Source organism: Haliaeetus albicilla, chromosome 12 (assembly GCF_947461875.1).
Source record: "Haliaeetus albicilla chromosome 12, bHalAlb1.1, whole genome shotgun sequence".
Taxonomy (NCBI): Eukaryota; Metazoa; Chordata; class Aves; order Accipitriformes; family Accipitridae; genus Haliaeetus; species Haliaeetus albicilla.
In genome coordinates, this window is record NC_091494.1 from 33387736 (window position 1) to 33409768 (window position 22033).

The window sequence follows — 22033 nt, forward strand, 5'->3', positions numbered from 1 at the left end:
TTAAAGAAAAGTGCAATCAAGAACAAGTCTTCTCATCGTTAAAGACTAAACAGCAAAACAAAGTGTAGTGGACAGAATTCCTGTCAGATCACTCCCTCGGTGATGAGCAGGCTCCACCTGCCAGTCTGCCTATGCCGAGTGAGCTGCAGACAAATGCTGTAGGTATCGGGATGAAGCTCTCTTAGACTGCAGAAATTGCATCTCCACATCTAAAGAAAACGTACATAGCGGCAGAGACACCCGTAGTTTGGGAGCGGTCTGATTATGTTTGACTAGTGGCTGGGTGCAGGATGAACAGTTCTCTTCCATGCACATTGCTATACTGTTTTAAGTTTCTTCCAAATTATAATCTTGTCCTCTTCAATCACCAGGTTATTAGTTTGGTTCCTTTCTGTACGTGATGTGCAGTAAGAATGCCTTGCTGCAGAGAGCATTAACGTGGATGTGTGTGTCCTCAAGGTCAGATTCGCTATTGCTTCTGCCAGCCGGTATAAAGACAAGGTAAGGAGGAGAGGCTAGAGCAGCACCCCTCGCTTCTGGTAATGCCTGCAACAATCCCACGTGCAATAAGTAAAGCCTGAGCTTGTAGCTGGAAAGGGGAAGATTTTAAAAAAAGCGCAGACGGGCTTGTTATTTCATATACCAAGTCTCTTGACTGCCTGAGGAGACAAAATCTTGTAAAGAGGCAATGTGATTATTTTACTTTTTATATATATGACTGCACAAAAACAATGTACCAGCTGGTCGCTGCAGATAGTTCCAGGATTGCAATGAGCCATTGTAAACTGAAAAGCTGTAGTAATTTCCAAACAGAAGTCTGCACTAGAGAATAGGTCACAAATCTGAAATAGAACATCAAGCCATTGATGTGGAAGGCACAGAGCAAGTTAGAAAAGGAAGTGAATGCATGTGAACGGCATGGAATAGCTGGCATTTGTGTGAGCACACACACGATGTGGGCTTTCAGCTAATCATACAGTTATGAAATAATTCAGCTTGGAAGGGACCGCAGCAGGCCATCAGGTCCATCACCTTGCTTGAAGTAAATTCACTCTGGAACTCCGATCAGGTTGCTCAGGCCTTGGGTCTTGAAAACTTCCAAGTTTTCAAGGTTTTTGTTGTTGTTTGGGTTTGTTTTCTGGTTTTGGGGTTTTTTTTGCAAGTGAGGGGATCCCCTATTTTAGCACATTCTAACTGTATTTCTTCTGTTCTTACTAGTTTGATACACAGTATGCCCTTGAGGTGAGAGGTTTTTTAGAGCTAGGAGGGGGCCCGGGGGCTGTATCCTCCCGTACCGCGGTGCCCCTGGGCTCACACCAGCTGGCTCCTTATGCTTTACTAGGCCCGGCTCGCCCATCCCAGCTCTTTTGGCCTCGGAGAAGCCCAGGGTGCTCGCCCTGTGAGGAAGAGGGGATCCCCACAGGCCTGCCAGGCCCACGCAGGCCCACTCCAGGGGGTAAAGCTACAGCCCCTGTGTTTTTACACCCTCGGGAGCCCCCAAGAGGGGACTCTGCGTCCCCGTGGTGAGGGGCAGCCCCAGCCCGTGCCTGCGCGACCCTCGGGGCATAGCCTCCCCGAAGCGGCCCCCTGAGAACATCCCTCTTCCTCAGAGACGCATCCAGCCGGAGCAGATCCTCCTCCTCCTCCTGCCCAGCGGTAAATCCCCTCTCCGCTCCCTCAGAGCACAGGCGCACCCGCCGCCATTCCCCGCCCGGCCGCAGGGGCGAGGCGGGGCGCGGCGCCGCTCGATTGCTCGGCGCTCCTCACCCTGGTGGGTGGATGGTCTCTGCGCTCGGCGGCGCTGCCTGGCGGGGTCGGAAGCAGCCGCCGGCCTGTCCGCCGCGGCTCGGCTCGGCTCGGCTCGGGCGGGCTCCCGCGGCGGGGCTGAGGCGGGCGGGCGGGCGCCGCCATGGTTTAAAGGGCGGCGGGCGGACGCGAACGGGCAGGAGCCATGAACCTGCTGCCGGCCAACCCGCACGGCAACGGGCTGCTCTACGCCGGCTTCAACCAGGACCACGGTGAGGTGGCGGGGCCGGGCCGCGCCGGGCCGGGGCCGGGGGCGGGTGGGGGGGAGCTGCGGGGCGCGGCGCCCTGAGGGGAGCGGGCGCCGCCCGACGCGGAGGCTTCTCCCCCGGGCCCGGCCGCGGGCGGCCGGTTCGTGCCGGCGGGGAGGGGTGGCGGTTCGCGGTTGGGAGCCCGGCGGAGGTAACCGCCCGGAGCCGGCGGTCTGGGCCTGCCGCGGCTCCCGGCAGCGGCGAGAAACCGGGACCCGGCGCGGGCGGCCTGGGCTGGCTGGGCGAGGGCGGGCTGCCCTGGGCCTGGGATCCCTCCCGTCCCTCGGCGGGCGGGCCGCGGCGCCCCTCGCTGTGTCTGTGTGTGTCTCCTTGTCGGCCGCCGCCGCCGTGACAGGATGGCCGGGGTCTGGTCCGTGTAGTTGCTGTGGTGGGCGCAGCCCCCGCTTCAGGAAGGCGGGAAGGCTGCGATCGCGGAGGTTCGGCCGGGGCGTTCTCCTGTCGGTTTAGTGCCGGTGCGGTACTGCGTGCGTGTGTGTGTGCTCACTTCGGGGAGAGCTGGGAGAAGGAACAGCCGTGCTTAATGTGCATCTTCGAATGCACCTGCCTCTCAGATGGCGGTTTGGTGCTTGCTGCAAGTTGGGCTGCTTAAAATTGGCCAGCTTCCCTTGCGTAGTTGTATAAGTCTGCCTTAAAACATGTGCTCAAAGGGATGTTCTTTTGAAACGGCGTTGCTGAAAAGGTAGCTCACAAAATGTCACTTTCTCAACGTAGGTACCTTGCATTTAAAATTAGTGGTATAACTACTTTCTTTTTTTTTTGCCTGATTTGTTTTTTAAAAATTATGGTTAAGACTACTAATCATACTGGTAGACAAGATACATGGACCACTGAAGAGCTTCACTGTGTGCTTGGTTTATTTTTTTACTTTGTTAGAAATGGGAAGGCCCTTTTCTAGAAAGGGGGTGCATATGCCTCATCTTGCTTTTGCAATATAAAAATAGCACCAGTCTTATGAGTAAGTGTCATTTTTGTCAAATGAGGAATAGAAGGTCATAATTTTGTAACATCCTTTTGTCTTAACGAATAATACTCTTGCCCAAGACAGTCTTGCAGCTTCTGTCATTGTAGACTGTAGTTCGTATACCTGTTGCTGATGCTGTTGAAGTTGTGGGTAAACACAAATTATTCTATTGATTTTAGTCTGACATCTCTGATGACATTTTGTCTGTAGTGTATCAAGCTGTTAACAGAGTGAGCTTCTTGGTAGCTCTCTTCATGCTGTATTGTTGACTTGAAAACAATACAATAGTCTGTTTTTCAGCAACTATGCACTTGTTTTCATCTTATGTTTGCAACAGAGATGGAAAAATTGATTTGCGAGAATGAGCTTCATTCTAGGTCTGCAGGGGTGTGTAATGAAACGGTAATATGTGATGCTTGGCCTGTGATGGGGCGGGGTTTTAAAGAGAACTGTGTAAGAAGATAAGTTTCTCTTTTACTGCAAAATGTTTTAGAACATCATTTTAGTGTGTAAAACTTGTTCTTTGTTGCAAAGGCTTCCTTAAATTCTGTAGCAGTAAATGCAGAATAAACACCTTCCTGAATAATGTCACATCCAAAGCATGTTAAGGAATTTGGCTGGGGAATCTGTGAGCTGACAGTATTCAAGTCCCATCCTACCTAGCCTGGCCATCCAATTGAATAACAACAATAAACTTGAAGAAAAAAATGTGTATTTGGCTTTCATTTGCAGGCTCCCGGAGCCTTTTCTGCTTATGAGTGATGACTTTTGAACTGTAGGTAGCATGCTAACTTTTTACTAGTTTAGGACCTTTTTAAAGTGTTAAAGGATAGGTAATTTTTTGGCAGCTCAAAGAAGAGCATATAAGAGGAAAACTTCACTTCTTCCTTGTTCCTTCTACCAAAAATAGAAATATGAGTCACTTGAGTGCTGAAGCCTAGTAGTGTAGGTGTCTGCATATATTGTCACAATAACCTAATTTCTTAGTAATTTAAGACTAGCCAATCCCGTAGTGATGGGGAGATGGGAGAAATGATCTAATAAGCTTCTCCAAGTCTTAACTTCCGTGACTGACAAGTGATAAAGCTAGCATCTGCAGTTTTTTCTGAAATGTGCTTCCCTTACTGTTTTGAGTGATACTGTATTTTTATATTGGGTGCCTTTGCCACTTTCTGTTTTTAAACTCAAAAATAAAGAAACAGTGTAACCCTTCCCAAAATGGAAGGCCCATATTGTAGGGTGTTTTCAGTTGTTTTAAAACAGAATACTCTGACTTCAGGTTCTTAATTTCAAGCTGGTGTACTCCTGATTTCAGGGACTTTTCTAATGCTTTCAGAAGGACACTAAAGTGCTTTACAGAAATGAATTGACAAAACATCACAATAAATTACCATACCAGAAAGTATACGGGTAAATTGCTTACAAGTTTCTTTTTTGTCACTGTTGTAGTCTAAAGCTAGTTTGAAAACTTGTTTTGGTGTTGAAACACTTGGCTTATTCATTTGATCTCTGTTAGTGGACTGAAATGCTTAGCTATAGGACCCCATGAATGTTAGTAGGATTCTGTACTCTCTCTTATGGCTTTAGAAAAAATTTGCTGTGGCAAGGAAAACTAACGTGCTAGGAACTGTGCCTGACGTAGTCGCTTCCCTAGACTTCACTGTTTCAATTTCTGGATCTTAGGCCCTAAAGCCCGCAGATTCCTTTTTGTCAGCATGCCCCTTTCAGCTTGTGATATCTTCTAGGCAGTCATAAATTTAACCCTTCCTTTTTCTTTGGTTTTAGAAAAACAAACAAAACTCACTGTGGCCTCACGGGGACTGTTGGCAAATAGTACTTTTACTGTAGGAACAAGCACAACTGCAGGTTAGGGTAATAATTCTGTAATAATTAATCTTTTTTTATTTTTATTTTTTTTAAAGTATCTGAGGTGTCTTCTGTCAGTGGCTCTTTGACAGCATGTCTGTCCCCTAAAATGAGATGTGAACTTCCTGTGGAAGGAAGCATACCTATTATTGCAGCAATTCCCTCTTTTGGCAGCCCCTCTCCAGCTCTCTCATACATAAGAGCTTACAGGCTGTAGCTGTAGCTGTTGAATTTGTGATCCCACTGGTAAACGCTGGGATCAGTTGGATGGGAAACACTGGGCTCCAAAGCTGATCCTGTAACCCAGAATTGAATGAGTAGCAGTAATCTTCCTGTATGGCTGCTTTTTTCTTGTTTGGCTCAGGGGTTGCCATGACTGAGAACTTCGTATCTCTGTCAGTAATGACCGACTGTGTGAGGAATATCACCATTACTAACATTCCATCAGTTCTGGTGTATTGTCTCCAGTTTAAAAATGTAGATATTCCCAAGACATTAAAAGCTGCCCACATCTTAGTCACGAGGTTAGTCCTGCAGAAAAGCTGTAGTGGTGCTACATGAAATGTAATGTCTGCATTTTAAGGCATTAAGAATGTTCTGTTTGGGTTTGTTAAAAGCTGTTGGTGTTAACACAAGTAAAACTTTATGGTGCTCTTTTACTGTAGAACAGTTTCAGTATCCCTCTCCTTCGTCTCCCCTGGAAATACAAAATTATGTTGTAAAACTGCTGCTGGAAAAATAATTATATGGATACACACTACAGCTACCAGAAACAGATTAGTTCTCATCCTGTACAGTATTGTTTTATGTAGAGAGAAATGTTGCCATTGTAATTTGCTTTCCAGTTATCCCAGTAAAGTATACTGCGCAAGGTGGCAGCTTATTAGTGTTGTGAATTCAACGCAGCACACTCTTATGTATTTGACTGACAGAGGAAAGTAAAGAATGATGCACTGAGAAGGGAGGAAGTAAATTGAATATAGTTAATTTAAAAGTATCAATTTCAATATCTTTACTAATCTTTCTATAATTATTATATACTTGTTAACCACTCTCTAGGTGTGTTTACATATGTAAACAAGAATTTTTTGTGCTTAATTTATTACAGAATCTTGGACAGGGTGAAATTGTGCCTGTGAGTCTTCTGGGTTGGCGGAGTAGGGCTTTTGTGTGTTTTGTTTTCTTCACTATTTAGCTAACCTGTTAGAACAGTCTCGTATATTGGGTCTGTGACTCTGCTGTTAGGAACTATATGTAAAGTAAGAGGGTTAATTTGTTTTCTTTCTACATTGAAGGGTGCAGAGGTGGATCTTGCAGTAATTTTTCCTTTGTATGCGTGAGTTAAGTGAATAGGAACCCTAAAGGATGCTGCCAAACATACATCCCCACACCTCGTAAGATACTGGTCTGTAAAGCAGAGGATGTGTGTAATGCCTTTTTTGGTTGCTGTTGGGTTTTGGTTGACTGGGGGGGAGGGCTGTGTTTGGTTGGTTGGGTTTTTGTTGTTGTGGGTTTTTGGTGGGGTTTTTTTGTTTGTTTTTGTTTTGTTTTTTTTTTAAAAGTGGTCCTACTTGGAATGAAACTCTTGAAGTATTAAAAAGGAATCTCAAATTGGCTGTATTATTTTTCCCAAATTGTGGAGTTTTTAAACTAATACTGTTGTTAAGATTGAGTTTATTATACATTTTCTTATTGTTATGTGAGAACATGGATTTTTTTCTATGTTTATAACAAAAAAAACTCAACAAGATGTCACCAGTTGTATTGTTTCTTCTGACATCTTAACCTGCATCAAGATACGAGCAGTGGAAGACACGTACTGAGTGTTGCTCACTTGCTCTTCAATGAACATGCAGTTTTTTAAATTGACCTTATATTAAGCTAATAGTACGCAAACCACAAAGTTAGTTGCCTGTGTTGTGAGGACCATTGCTGGCTGTTTGTGAACCTTTGGCACCAGGAATACCTGAAACAGTCTCTCGCAGTCTGAGCCCTTTTGCCAGCTTCTGAGCCATCACGCCACAGCAGACCGGTCCAGTCTTGTGTGTAGGAAATCATGGGTCACCTGGCTATGAGCAAATCGTTTGGATACCTTATGTTGAGAGTGAAGACTTCCTTCCCTCCTTCCCCCGTGCACCTGTGATTTTGGGGTCTTGAGTGTGGGGAAGGGATGCATTTAGACATAGCTTCTCAATTTTCACTTGGAGGGTTTAAATCTTTGCAGTCATTGCGGTGCGTAAGAATAAAACCAGACTAATTTGAATACCTCTGTTCCAGTACGTTGAATATCTTAACGGGATTTTTGATGTAGTGCATATAAATTGTGTAGCAACTAATCTTCCGTCAGCCTGCCTCTAGCGATGGTAGCTGCTTTGAACTGCACACTGGCATTTCTTTATATTAGTAACTACATTCACCCATTAGTCAGTAAAACAGCAGGACAGGACACTGGCAGTTGGATGGGTTCCACTAAAAAGGCACATGCATAATTCTGTATGTAAATGTAACTAAAATAATTTTCCAGAGTATTTTAATCTGGCTTCTAATTATTCCCTGGTTTAGACTTAAGCTATTTGCATGTAATTATTGGCATCTGACTCGGTAGGCTCTCATTAGAGCATTCTTAAAAACTATGTTTGAGAAGGTCTCTTCTGTGGAAACATGAACAATTGATCATACTTCATATAGTCGTAATCACGGTGTAAATCTGGATCTAATAAGAAAGGAGGGGTTTTGCTTAATAATGGCTGTTGGGCCATAAAAGTTAAAATGCAGGTTTCCTTCCCTCTCTAGTGCATGGCATAGGATACAGATGGGTTGGGAATTGCTCTCCTTTCCTTCCATTGTTTTCTTACCTGTCTAAAAAGAATACTGAGAACTTTCCGCTTTCAACAGAGGCCAGCACAGAGGACAACTCTTGTAAATGGTTTTCACTTGCAAACACTAAGGAAGCCTGCAAGTGGTCTTCAGCTTGAATTTAACAATGCAGTTACCGAGTAACGCTCTCTTAACTCTCTGGCTCTTGCTTAGTTCTTGAGTGTATCTCGCAATTACTGTATATGTGTATATATATGTGCTTTTTACTACAGGATGCTTTGCATGTGGAATGGAAAATGGATTCCGAGTTTATAATGCAGATCCACTCAAAGAAAAAGAGAAACAAGGTAAAATGCTTACTTATTATACCATGCTAGTTCTGTGTTGGAAGCTCAGCCTCCTCGTTTTTTTCTGTAAGATTCTTGCTTAGCTTTCACTGTTCCATCACTAGAAGGCTTTGAATAAAGCCTCAAGAAAGGAAGTCCATGGTGGTCCCTAAGGGACTCTCACTTTTGCCACTGCCTGGTCAGATGTTTATATGCTGTTCATTTGCATAAAGCTGGCTGATGATGAATGTGTCTCACCTTCTTGCAGAGGCTGAATTGTGTTACCTGTTGCTAATGTTTGTAGTCCTGAACAGGAGGCGAGTTGCCTGGTTATTCACAAGTGGGAGAAGAGTTGCTTGCTGCAGCATTATTACGTACCAACAAGAGAAGTTGTTCTGTTCTTGTGCAGTAATCTGGACGATCTAGTACAGCAATAAAACTACTGCCTTTTTACTGGACGTAACATTTCTCGTACTTGCTTAGAGTATAGCTTGCAAGAGCACTGTGAGCTCAGACCTCTAATACTTTAAATTTTATATTCTCTGTATGCTTAAAAAGTTTGGGAAGATCTTAAGGCAGTAAACCTAGTATCATGTCTTAACAGAAATTACTAGACGAACTATATTAACAGGTAGTGGGGCTTTTTATCAGAAAACAAACATAACTGAGTCAAAATAAGGGAAAATGAAGCCTGGCCATGTGATTCTAACCCTAAATATAGGAAGAAAGCTGCCATGCTAACAGGTTTCCCAGCACTTCCAGCCTGTGGTGATAGAAAGGATTTAATAAGAGGAAAAATGTATTTAAAATAGCAATTCCTATGAAACAGGCATGCTTTCATTTTCTAGTGCTGTAAGAGTTCAGTCACTGTTCATGTGGCCAAAGCTGACAAACTGTTTTCTGTTCTTAATACTAAATTCTTCCATAAGCAACATGTCTTGGGACTATCATCTGTGATTGATAGTGTGCTAAAAGGATGAGAATTCAGGTTGAAGTCCTGTTGAGTTCCTTGTCAAAACTTTCCCCGCCAATAGCTCAGGACATACTTCCAGGGCTCCTATAGTGAAATGTTTCTTAAGAGTCACATTGCCTTTCCCGTGTGGATTCTGAGAGGTCAGACTGTACTGGCTGCATAGGTACACAGAGAAATCTTGGTCATCTTTCATGTATATTTAAACCTACCTATTCAAACCTACCCGAGACAGACAAGCTCCAACTGGGACTACTTGATTGATTTCTGTAACCAAGTCTTAACTGTTACACCCTGGCTTGTCTTTCTTATATCCAGGAGTTCCATGAAGTTCCCCACCCAAGCATCGCCTGTCAGAACTTAAAGTGTCTGTTCGAACATAGATTCAGAACACATTGCGCATTCTTAAATTGTTTCGGGTTATAATTCGTAAATATTTTAAGACTTTTTGTCGCGGTGATAATACCTCTTCATAACAAAATGTGCTGTCACATTTTAAACGCTTTAATGGAGTTAAGAGGAGGATCAGGTGCAGAAGAGGGTAGTGTCCAAATACAACTATTTTTAGGAAGGAAGTACAGCAGTCAAAAGCGTTGTTGCAGAAACCACAAGGACTTGTATGAAATCCAAGGCTTTACTGGTCCAGTGCGAGTATCTTTTCAGCATTGTGTAGTCAAGTCCCAACATAGATTCCTCATCCAGATGTACTGCAGCACTTCTTAATGTCTAACTGAATCTCACTTGTCCTATCCTTCATGCATATGTCTGCATCTTTCCATTGTAGTGCTTCCTCCCAGCTCCTCAGACATTTTTGCTGTTTTCTCCCATCCCTATTTCTGACAGTAGGTCTCTCTCGAGTCCTTGTGAAATTTCAACTTTTCCTCTAGCTTTGAAATGGTTTACTAGTTTCATCCACCTTTCCTGCTGCAGCCTGCCAGTGTGTGGAGTTTTTGGACAGTCTTTTAAAGCAGAAGTTTGTTTTTAAATCTGCTCATCTACCTTGAAGGCCATAGTCATGGCCTCTCCTCCTGACAGTTCAGTTCTCTCTCCCCAGTGGAATGCCAAGCAGCCCTCTAAGCTATGTAAACAAAGCCAAGCCTCTGCTCAAATATCATCAAATAGAAAAATTCTTTTATTATAAAATCCCCTGGTTGGTATTTTGTTCCTCCACTTGCACCATAAGCATGGCATCTTATTCTACTTCCTCTGCAGCTGAGATTCTTAAAAAGAAAAAAACCTTTTTCCTTGCACTATAAATGAGAAGCTGTCTGCACCAGCTGATCTGTTTTGCTTTCACTGTTTTCCTGCATCGAGTGGAGGCCTGCTGCAGCTGGACCATACTTCTCACCTGTTCTAGCAGCTATGGGTATGCTCCAGAGAACAAGCATTGGAGTTTCTAGTTCAGTTACATAGGTGTGCATTTTGCCTTCTTTCCTCAAATTCACCAAGTCTCTAAAGACAAATCCCCTTGCAAATAAAAAGGCTCATGACTAATGAATAGTTTTGGTATTTTTCTAAATGCGTGGCATTAGCATAATAGAGCAACACCAGATTTGCAATGTGTGTGTGTGAGGGGAATGAATTTGAGCTAACTGGACAGTCTTTCTAAACATATTTACAAACCCACTGTATAATAGAAATGGTCAAGCTGCCATGGTGATATTGCTTGGTCTCCTCTCATGCAGTGTGTTTAAAACCTTGCTGTGTTTTTTCTATAAATGAAAATGAGGCCTGTCCCAACTGCATGACAACAGTGGTGATCTTCATTGCTATGAAAAATAAAGCAACTTTGCTGAGAACCCTAATTTTAAACAAGCACTCACACACACAAAAAAAACCCCAAAACAAAACCCCCTCATTCTTTTAGTCAGGATTTCTTGTCTTATCACCCCCACTCTTAGAGGATTCTCTGTTTTTTAAGGTCAGCCAGGGTAGGAAAATACTATTCCTCTCAGGTGCCTGAGAGAAGTGCTAGATAATGCAAGCTTTTCTTGTAACAGTGGTAAGAAATCAGATGGCATTTTAACAGGTTCTGACATTTTAAATAAAATACATTTGTCTTTCAGAATTTCTAGAAGGCGGTGTTGGCCATGTCGAAATGCTGTTTCGTTGCAACTATTTAGCACTAGTAGGTGGAGGAAAAAAGCCAAAGTATCCACCTAACAAAGGTGAGTCTCAAGGAATAGATCTTGTCATGTGTGAAACCGCCCAAAGAACTCCCAAACCAAACGCCTTGAGCTGGGGTCTGCTATTCTGAAGGCTGGATGGAGGGGATGTTGCAGCAGGTGTTAAGGAACTGTGGTGAATTATGTTGCATCACCGCTGTTGCAGTGTTAACAGGCAGTTACCTGCAGTGACCAGTCTCTGAGACCTGGTGACAAAGTCTGTACTTCACACAGTTAACTTTGCAAAGAGATTCTATGGCTCAGCAACCTGAGGGGGAAAAGGTCCCTGGCTGGCAAGCTTTGTGGGAAAATATGCTACTTTTTTTGACTCTGCTGCCTTATTTCTTTGATAACCCTCAGAGCAAAACAAAAAAGCTGACTGTCTTTAGAAAAATGTGGTTTTATTGTCAGCTTTTGGTTGTTAGAGTTTACCAGCTCCTACCTGCACGAGTCATAGCATGAAAGACTGGGTTGATATGTAGCAGCTAAATACCTTCTGGTGAGCAGGATGCCAGTCTGTAAGTGCTTAGGTATTGGACGCACCTCTTGATTAGCCTTCTCAGAAACTAGGAGTTGTTATAAGGGAGATGATGTGCATCTTCAGATATGCCTTGATGCTCTAATGCAACCTCTGCACTGTTCCAGTAATGATCTGGGATGACCTGAAGAAGAAGACTGTCATTGAGATAGAGTTTTCTACAGAAGTCAAAGCAGTTAAGCTGCGAAGAGATAGGTAGGTACAACAAACATGTTCCAAACACGCAGCTTGGCTTTGTACGCTGTTCTTATTCATTTGCAGCTGTTCATAGAAAGAAAAAGATGCTGCTTTAACCCCAGCAATTAAAAGTGAAACAGGCTTCTGGGGGCAAGCACTAGGTGTTAACAGATCACAGCTCAAGTATACTGGTATCTGAAACCTTGGTGAAAAGCCTCTAAGACTTTCTGGCCCTCCCATGCAGGGAAATGTTCTCATGTGGCTACTGCTGACTGTTTTTCTAGGTATGGAGGAGTGTGAAGGGAATTCAGGCAGATCTCTAGAGCAAGAGCGTGTATTAACAGCTGGAGTCTGTGTTATGTGTGGGCGGAGGGGTTCTGCTGTCACAGCTTGGGATAAAAGCGCTTTACAGGCTCGTTGCATGTTTTTTTGCAAGACTGCCTGTTGGAGGTGGGGGTAAGAATATAGCCATTAAATCAGTTGAAAACCTTTGCAGATTTGAATTAATATCTGTCTCCCTGTTCTACCCACCCCAAGTCATAGGAACTTCTTGTCTGTTTCAGAATTGTGGTAGTCTTGGACTCGATGATTAAAGTTTTCACATTCACACACAATCCCCACCAGTTGCACGTCTTTGAAACCTGCTACAACCCTAAAGGTTAGTTGTATACATGGCTTGGGGAATGGAAACAAGTTTATTCTGTTCTTGATGTGCTATTTATCTTTAGCTGCCTGAATCAGTTACTTAGTAAGTCATTAACCAGTTTACTTATTGCACTATAGTCAAGCCTTTTGGAGATGCTTTTGTGTTTATAAAATAGTTATTAAAATTTATTAATACTTGGCACAGAACAGCTTTTTCATGTATTCATGTTATAGATTTGATTTCTCTAAGAGCTATATGATTTCTTCTGTAAAGAACCTGTGAACTTGATGTATTTTGTGCTGAAAGCTTAATTATAAACACAAACGCTGTTCAAAGTGCAGCATTTCTCTCTTGTAATAGAGCTAAGCTGTCTAGTGAACCATTCCCAACGGTGTCAAAAGAGCCTAATTAGCGAACTGATGTTGTTCTTTTTAAATAGCAAGGTATGGCTTTGTCTTTTGTTAGAGCGATCAGAAGGTATCCTGAACCAAGCTGAGCAGTAGTGCCACAGGCTAAGTATTGTGTAGTGTGGTGATGCCAGCTCTAGGCTCCAGGTGGGCATAGGGGAGATGGGGCTTGTGTTTGACCTAAGGAAACATTTTGTTGTAGTAGGTATTATTGCAAAAGGGAGGTACTGTCTGGAAGGAGAGCCCCGAGGGTAAAGAGAGGAGCATGCTCCCCCATCAGCTGCACACCTAAGACTAGGTGTGTAAGGGAAGGTGTAAGACTGGAGGGATGTAATGGTAACTGTGTGACTATCTGCCTCCAGGCACAACTGCACCCTGCGAGGAAGATGGTCAGGGTCCCAAAGTGCACGGCCTGCACGGGGCGGGGGATTGAGGAGTTGGGCCTCTTTACTCATGCCAAAAGGAGACTGTGAAGGGCTGTCTGCCACTGGTGGCTTACAGCTACCTGAAGGACAGTTACAGAAATGATGGATGCAAACTCTTCTTGATAGTGCCAGACAGTAGAACAAGGGGTGGTGGGAGGATCAGCTTCGTTGTCAGGAAGATGTTTTCTCCACCAGGGGGTTACTTAGGCTTGGAGTCCCCATCTTCAGAGGTTGTCAAGCCTGCTAGTAGTGAACAGGGAATTGCTGGCTGCACTCAGGGACAGCACAGCCTAGGAGCAGACTGGGCCTGCTGACTGACTTCCACGCTGGTGGGTGTAAGGTGGAAGATGCAGTAGATGTTGTTTCTTGTAATACTCACCCACTGCTTGGCTAGCTGTGGGCTGAGTTTGCAGGAATTTACTTGGTATCAGCAGAACACCTGGCAGAGATGTGTTTTACCTTAAATGGTCTGTAAAAAATTTATGAAGAAAAAAAGCACAAGTGGCATAAGAACCAAGTTCAAACATTAATACTAATTGTTTTTACTGACAGAGGAGAAACTAAAATATCACCTATTATAAACTCTTACACTTTTCGAGCTGCTAAGGAGACTTTTTTATTTTTTTTTAAATAGCTTTGCTGTAACAGACTGATGGAGCTGATCTCCGAAAACATCCAGATTTTGGATAACCACAACTAGATTACTTTGAAATAAAGTGATGAGAGCAAGTTAAAATAATGCTACTCCCCTACTTCTCTATGCTCTGCACTTATGGACGGATCATGTTTTGGGATACGGCAATAGCCATTAAAATGAAATTCTGATTTACTACATGTATGTTTGTTTATTCTGAAATTACCAATATTTTAGAAACTTATGTTTGAAAATGTTATTAGGCTATGGAAACTACATGGTTATTCTCTCTCTCCTTTTTTTTGTCTTTTAGGTCTCTGTGTCCTTTGTCCAAATAGTAATAATTCTCTTCTTGCATTTCCTGGAACACATACTGGGCACGTGCAGATAGTGGATCTCGCTAATACAGAAAAGCCTCCTGTAGACATACCAGCTCACGAAGGAGTCTTGAGCTGTATAGCTTTAAACCTGCAGGGAACAAGAATTGCAACAGCATCAGAAAAAGTAAGAATAATCTCCTCCTATCTCTGATTTACTGTGCATTCTAGTGTAGTAACTCCTTCTAAAATAGGAAGTTGCATCCTTTCGTAGGAAAGACATAGAAATAACTAGCTGGAAAATTTGTCATTGAAATATGCACTCTCAGTCTTTCTTTTATCTTTACTGCTCCTTTAGGATACCCAAACAGGAATCCAAATGCTGTGCCTGAGGTAGCGTTTACGTTTTAGCTGACTGTAGCAGTGACTTCAGTGACATTTGAATGAGATCTGGCCCAAGCAGTTCACATTTCATGTGTTCTTCAATAACTGCTACTAATTTAAAAAATGAAGGGGTGGGGGGAGAGCTTATTTGCATTCTTTCACTTTTATTATTTTCTGTTTAAATTCACTTCAAAACCACTGGCTAAAGAAATAGTTGCAAATAGGTCTGTCACACTGGAGAACGTAGTTCTGCTCTGGCTTAACTCCTGTAACAGACCAGGAGGGAAGCGTGCTGCCTCTGCTTTTCTCACGCGCACATTGCAGATGTTTTCATAGAGTGTAAATGTTAAAATGGTTCTTGGAATATTTATCAAATTGTGTGTGGTCATATGTTACATAGGGCTAAAGAACACAATAGACTGACAAAAACCTGAAGTTACTGCAGAGTACAAATACCTTTGGGCTGGGCTGGTGCAGAGAGATGTAGAAAGAATGCAAAGAAGTCATAGACCTGCTCTCTCCATGGGAACGTCAGTGAAGTCCAACACTATGATTGCTTCCAAAGTGTCCAAAGGAATGTAAGGTAGACGTACCCATCTACCTGAGGCAAGTTGAGTACTCGCTACCTTCTTCCACTCAACTAAAACGGACACACAAAATTAATCCAACAAGTCTCTATTTAGAGTAGTTTCTACTGCACAGCCTATATAGCTCAAAAAGCTTAAAAAAAAAAAAAAAAGAGAAAATGCAGCCATAGTCTCTTACCTAAGCTTAATTACTGTACGTCTTCTAAACACAGCTCTTAAAACTGCCAACTCCATTGCTAAACAGAATAACAATCTGCTGGATTTGTATGAAGACTTTTTTTTTTTTGCATAGAGGAAAAAGTTCAAACAGGACTTTCAAACTGAAATAGGAGTATGGCCAAACTGCCATACTGAGCATACTGTAAGCAAACATCTCAAGCTTGTGTCTTAAATCAAAACTAAGCTGACATTCACCTGAATCTTCCTCTGCTGGGTTCTGTTATTTACTGGTGTGTGACTGAAGAGATGCATTTGTTAACCAGGTGTATAACACAAGTTGTAGGTGACAATGTATACCCCATAATTCATCAGACGAAAGCACTACTGAATTGTTGATGACTTTATTTAGGATACACTGACTTGTTTTGCATCTCTGGTGTCAAGCTTAGTTTACTTGAAATTAAGTACAGTTTTTCAATGCAGTATTCTGTCTGTAACCTGACTCACCTATGGGGGTCTCTTAGATTTGGATCAATACAGATAAGGAGCATGTGATAGGGAACCAATTCTTCTAAATTACTTCAACTGAACTAACTGTAAGGCAAGACCAGCCACAGCCCGATCATACTTATGGGGAAAAAAATTGCACAGTACCAATCAAAACAGGGTGTGGACTATGTGGAGCAAGAAACAAATGATTCACAGAACCTGCGCACAAAAGGCTGTACACAAGTCTACTCTCATGTTTGCAAACTAATGCCAGGGCTGCACTAGTGCTTTAGAATATAACCTGGAAGAAACTTACTTAGTTGCATAGCTAAGTAACAGGATTGTGTACCAAAGCATTCTAACACTGTGGGGATGGCGGAGGGGGGGAATCAGTATTCTACCCAAAAATTAGCATTGAGAGGTTCTCTCAAATCCACCACAATGAAAAACCCAATGATGTATGTAGGGGCATGCTGGTCAGATAGAATTTTAGGATGCGTTCACAGCTGTAAAGAGTCTTCTGTCTTTCCTAATATAATGCTTGATTTCTTTTCAAGGGGACCCTCATAAGAATATTTGATACTTCATCAGGGCATTTAATCCAGGAGCTACGAAGAGGATCACAGGCAGCCAATATATACTGGTATGTTTAATTGCTTCTGCTTTTGTTGTCTTGTGGGTAGTGTTGTGCTGAGGCACCCCAGTAAACGGCACCTGAGTCATCTTCAAAAAGCAAAGGAAAGTTACGCTGCCACGGGTACAAGGCAGGACTCTCCTGGCAGCTCAAGTGCCAGGGCTGCACTGGGCCTGTGCGTCTTCCTCTCTGCTCGGTGCTGGTGAGGAGAGAGCAGTAGCTGGCAGCTGTGTGAAGCCTGGCACAGGCTATAGAGGTTGGGACAAAGACGTACATATTGATAGGCCCACTTCTCTGCATAGAATAAACAGTAGTTGGGAAGATACTTTGACTTCCCACTGAAATAAGGGGAATGCAGCCTAACACTTCCCAGAGGGACTAGGACGAGCACCTGGGGGCGAGTGGAGGTTTATTACAACACAGCGCTGCTCTGCGTGTGAGAGCCCAAGGCAGAAGTTTGACTAATCCTCTGCTGGAAGCATTCTCCCAGGAGTGGGGAAACTTCCATTCTTTTACTGAGCACCACTCTGGGGTAGGAGTGTTGCATGTTTTCTCCAATACCTGCCTACTCCTCAGAGCAGAGATCATGCATTTTCTTCCAGCAGAAGTGGCAGAATGGCCCACCCCCCCTTGTGTCGTGTCAGGGCAGTCTGCTGCATGGCTGGTCTGACAGACCAGGTCCTCTGTTCCAAGCACCTGCACTCACCCCTGCAGGGGCTGTTCATCCTGTCAGCAAAGCAGTGCTGAATCGTAGGAGTCCCAGCAATTTCAGGAGAGGAGCTGTTAACACCTTGTCTGCCAGGCTGGCAGCTGCTCTAGGCAACTGCAGCAGCAGCGTCATGTACACCAGAAGCTGTGGGTATGTTCCAGTAGGGATACTGCAACTGTCTGTATTCTCTACAGTATCAACTTCAATCAGGATGCTTCCCTAATCTGCGTATCCAGCGACCATGGCACAGTACATATTTTTGCTGCAGAAGACCCTAAAAGAAATAAGCAGTCAAGGTAGGGTTTGAGCCATTCTGAAGCCTTTGCGGGGGGGGGGGGGGGGGGGTAGGGGGCTTGCCCTTCCAATAGAGTTTAAGCAGTAGCCAATACCTGCACTCCTGGAGGTGGTAAGATACATCTGCTGTGCTTGAGAGAAGCTGCAGATTTAGGACTATATAGCAACTGCCACATTTCTGCTGTCCTTTGTGGAGCCGTAGAATTCCAGCAGAAGGTTAGGGTGGTTTTTAGTGGCTATCTCTTAGCATGAACATACTTTGTGGACACTCCATATAAAGCAATCTCTACTAAAATCCATTGTTTTGGCAGTTTTTGCAGTCACTTAAAAACATGAAGCCAGAAAGGTAATTGTAGGGTCCACCGTCCCTAGAAGGGGAATCGTACATGTTACCTGATACGTAGTAGAAGAAAAAAGCCAATCAAAAATAGCAGTTAGTGTGACCTGTTCAAACACGCCAGCAGTTCTAAATCAACTCTAGTCAACACCTTACTGAGTTGTTACACTTTTTTTTCCTCTCTCTTTCAGTTTGGCCTCTGCCAGCTTTCTCCCCAAATACTTCAGTTCCAAATGGAGTTTTTCCAAGTTTCAGGTTCCCTCAGGCTCTCCGTGCATTTGTGCCTTTGGAACAGAGCCAAATGCTGTCATAGGTAAGTACTGGAGGCTTCCCCAGGTTCTGTCTGGAGAACCAGGGTTTGAACTACACTGGCTTTGAGCTCACGGGAATGCTCAGCTGAGGTGCTGCATCTCCCTTCAGCTGATAACAGGAGCTCTCGCTGCTCAGCACTGCAAGGGAGTAAGATCAAACAGTGGCCGGGGTGGAAGGAAGCAATCCTGGGTGCAGTGCATGAGGGCTGACTTACCTCGGGTTCCTCCAGAGCAGCCCTCTGTATGTTCCATTGGCTTGAAAGGTCAGTTTAAGCTATAGCTGCAGGAAGAGAAGAGTGCCTCTGGAACAGCTGAACTTAACATGTTTGTTTTTGTTTCAGCAATATGTGCAGATGGCAGCTACTACAAGTTCTTATTCAACCAAAAAGGGGAATGCTCAAGGGATGTCTATGCTCAGTTTCTAGAAATGACGGACGACAAGCTTTGACTGAGTTGAGGGGAATGCATGGGTCAAAGTACTGCCTTGGCTATTCCACATCTTTGGAAGGACAGTATATGAATGTCCAATACTGATCAAGAAGTTTAGCAGACCTCACTGAGAAGCCTGGCCCAACATGATCACAACAAGCTCTGAAGTAGTGGACTACATATGTTTATTCTCATTTCTGCAAGTATTCATCATTAAAATCTCTTTGGGTTACTGTCATCAACTCAAGTTTTCAAGATATGGCTTTCAACAAGCTTGTGCCTATTGGGTTTCTCTTAATCTAAACTGTGAAATGACTTTAGATTAAACACGAGTGCCTGCCACACAAAAAGATCTGCAGGGGGCTGTACAAATGTACAACTAGCCTTAGAAAAAGGGATGTGAAAACAGAAGATTTTAGGTATTGCTTTACTGCCTCTGAATGGCTGGGAGTGGGGGGAATACTATGGATCATCCTCAGATAAAACTCCACCAGCTTGGCTAGGAGCAGGAGTGCTGCCTTTCCCCCCTCCCCAAGCACATCTTAGAGTAACAGAGGAGAAGAGATGACAAGCACGTAGCCACAGACAACTGTAGCTTGAACCATGCTTGTCCTCTGACCTGGGCTAGGGGGGTGGGCGGTGGTAGTCATGGGGCCACAGACGGCTGTTCCCGTCCACCTGCCCATGTTGGGTAAGTTGAGTGATCAGCACTAACTAACTGTCAAAGGTGCCAAACTGTACATAGTAGCTGAAGGCACATTTAGGCACTGGCTGACCCAACTACCCTCTCCTCAGTGTGTGGAGCAAGCGCCCAGGGCACTCGGGCACCTGGAGCTCCTGTATTTGTAGAGGTGATTCCTTCTGTAACAAAACAGCCATTCCAGGTTTAAAAACCACCCTCGGTACTGGTGTGACAGCTGTACTGACTGCCTCTAAAACTGCTGTGCTTCAACTGGAAGACTGGACAGGCCGCTTACACATCCAGCACAATAAATGAACAAGGTGGCATGAAATAATGGTCTCTGCAATGGCTTTAAACTTGCAAACTTTTTTTTTTTTTTTTTTTTTTTTTAATTTGAGATGTTGCATACTAAACACTGTTGGCCTAGGGACAGTTAGGTTAGACTAAACCAACTGACTTGTAAACTCTTTCCCCAAATTGTTATATGGCAATTAGTATTTACTGCTGAACTAAGGCACAAGATACTAAACTAGAAACTGAAATAGACACAAGCTCTCCGTTCATAGCACTAAATACCTGGGGGGGAGGGGGGGGAAGTCTTGCTCTTCTGAAACTTAATTTCACAGATGCTTCAGATCTGACATGCCAGTTCACTCTAAGATTGTTTAGCTGCAAGCTCTCTAAATTTGACAAGTTTCTTTTAGTGTCACGTAACATACTAAGGACTAACTTCTACGCAGATTTTGATGTCAAGGTTGCATGTTGCTTTTATGTGTATTTAACCACAGAAATTGTTTTGCACACTTATTTGTAATATGTTATTTCTTTTAAATAAAAGTGACTAATTTTGCTGTATTCACTGATGATCAACAGCCAAAGTTCCTTTTGCCATAGGCTTGGGGGAATAAATCTGTAACTGAGTAAACAGTGGTGGCTGTTGAAGGACAGAAGCCAAATCACACTGCCCATGCCATGTAAACAGAGGACGGGAAGCACACAAATTACTGCCTGGGACACTGAGATTGGTATTTACGCCAAACCAAGTCCACCTTCCAGTGCAAACCAGTTCTTGTTCAGTGCTATTCACCACAGCTGCTGTTCTGAACCTTCTTACCTTTTAACAGCTGTATTGGTAGAACAACCAACTGGGAACTGCCACTGCCCTGGAGAAGTAGGCGCACAAGAAAGCATGAGGAACCATTCTCCAAGGACGATTTAAATCCTCTCTCTCTGGTGCAGTTGTAAGCTGTTTATGATCTAGTCAGCTGTGCTCACTTTAAATAGCAAGGAGACTACGTTAACTAAAACATTAAGCCTTCTGCACAGTGCTTTGAAGGTTTTATGTACCTTAATCTGCTGAAGCACCATCCCCCTGCCCTCCCATTAAAGCTATCCTCTAGTTGACCAGAGACTATGAACGTATTTCTTGGTTGATTGAAACTCTACCAAACTTGTAAAACTTCCCCTAAACATCTGTTCTAGTGTGACAGCAAGAATTAGAATGACAGTAACTGCACACACAGACCATAGTGCTGTACTAATGGTGGAATCCCTTAATACATACCTAAACATATTAAATCTCACATTCCTTCTGCTTGTACTACTTGCAAATCCTTATCTTTAAGTATACAGGCTATTTTACAGGAATCAGAAATTAGGTAAAAGAATGAGTCTTTGCACCTGGTGTTGGCTCCAGGTTGCTCTGCCAGTACTTCATCATATCACTTTTTGCTGTACTGCATTACGTCAGTAAATTTAACCAAAATTTGCATTAAGTGGGACAGAGGATAAACATACCTCTAAAATGAAATGGAATAGCATTTTAGCGAGTTGCTTTTTTGGAAAATAAGTAGTACATTAAGTATCTGATGGACCACATATCCACCGTGTTGATTTATAAATGACACTGCACGGCTGCACCATCCAGGTACACTGTGAAGCTCAGGACTAAGACTGGCAACAGCACGCTTGTCACGTTGCAGTACAAAGCAGTAATACTCACCTGTGTTCTGGGCCTTGCACAGACCCGGTCTGCCTGGGCGGGATGTTAAGGAATCTCCTTCCCCAGACAGGGGCACGCGCTTAAGAGAAAGCAAGTTTTAAAAGACCAGAATAAGCAAACCATCACCCTTTGAACATACCCTGCTCTGCACGAGGCTGCAGAGTAAAAGAGGGGGCAAAGCAAGCTGTCAGAAGTCTACTTTATGTGACAAAAGAGGATTAAATAGAGGATAAAAATGTCAAGTTGTTAGCTGAAGATAAGTATTATAGTCCAGAGGTCCAACAGCATTTATTCCTTTAAGTACAGTTGTCTGAACTCGTAGCTAGAAACACGTGGCTTTGGGAGACAGCCCTGCTTAGCAGAGCGCCCCGCTGACGGAGGGACAGGCCAGTGGTGCAGACTGTTCATCTGCGAGGAAATGGCAGAATTTGCACAGTAAGTCTAAAATACAACTATTCCTGAAAAGCAATGTTATTTCCACTGGCATCAGCTATTTAAGTATATGGATTATTAATCTCTTTTGTATTTAAAAATAACCAAACCTCTTCCCTCCCCCTATTTTGCTGTCTCTTTCCACAGTACCTGTGTCACAGTTCAAAATCCTGAAAGGAAAACTAGAAGATTAGCCAGTGCAATAAATTCAACAGTAATTCCAGGTACTTGCCAGCAGGAGCCACAGAATACGAGTATTT

The 22033-nt window shown here is 43.5% G+C and overlaps 1 protein-coding gene across 2 annotated transcripts; it reads left to right on the forward strand.

Moving 5' to 3' along the window:
* The first annotated feature begins 1794 nt into the window (after positions 1–1794).
* Positions 1795–20194, forward strand: WDR45B (WD repeat domain 45B). 2 transcript variants are annotated; one of them, XM_069798929.1, is made up of 10 exons: positions 1795–2018; positions 7992–8066; positions 11082–11183; positions 11826–11913; positions 12459–12553; positions 14321–14511; positions 16501–16586; positions 17481–17582; positions 18109–18230; positions 18570–20194. In XM_069798929.1, exons 1-10 carry the CDS (start codon positions 1952–1954, stop codon positions 18674–18676), a joined length of 1035 nt encoding a protein of 344 aa, XP_069655030.1. In that variant the 5' UTR covers positions 1795–1951; the 3' UTR covers positions 18677–20194. The 2 variants fall into 2 exon arrangements, with proteins under 2 accessions (XP_069655030.1, XP_069655031.1); XM_069798930.1 differs by lacking the exon at positions 7992–8066.
* Positions 20195–22033: the final 1839 nt, after the last annotated feature.

Bases quoted from the DNA above. Each gene is read 5' to 3' on its own strand.
- WDR45B (XM_069798929.1), top strand. From the start codon at position 1,952: ATGAACCTGCTGCCGGCCAACCCGCACGGCAACGGGCTGCTCTACGCC. The intron at 8,067-11,081 runs GTAAAATGCTTA...TTTGTCTTTCAG, and splicing joins CAAAGAAAAAGAGAAACAAG to AATTTCTAGAAGGCGGTGTT. The intron at 11,914-12,458 runs GTAGGTACAACA...TGTCTGTTTCAG, and splicing joins GTTAAGCTGCGAAGAGATAG to AATTGTGGTAGTCTTGGACT.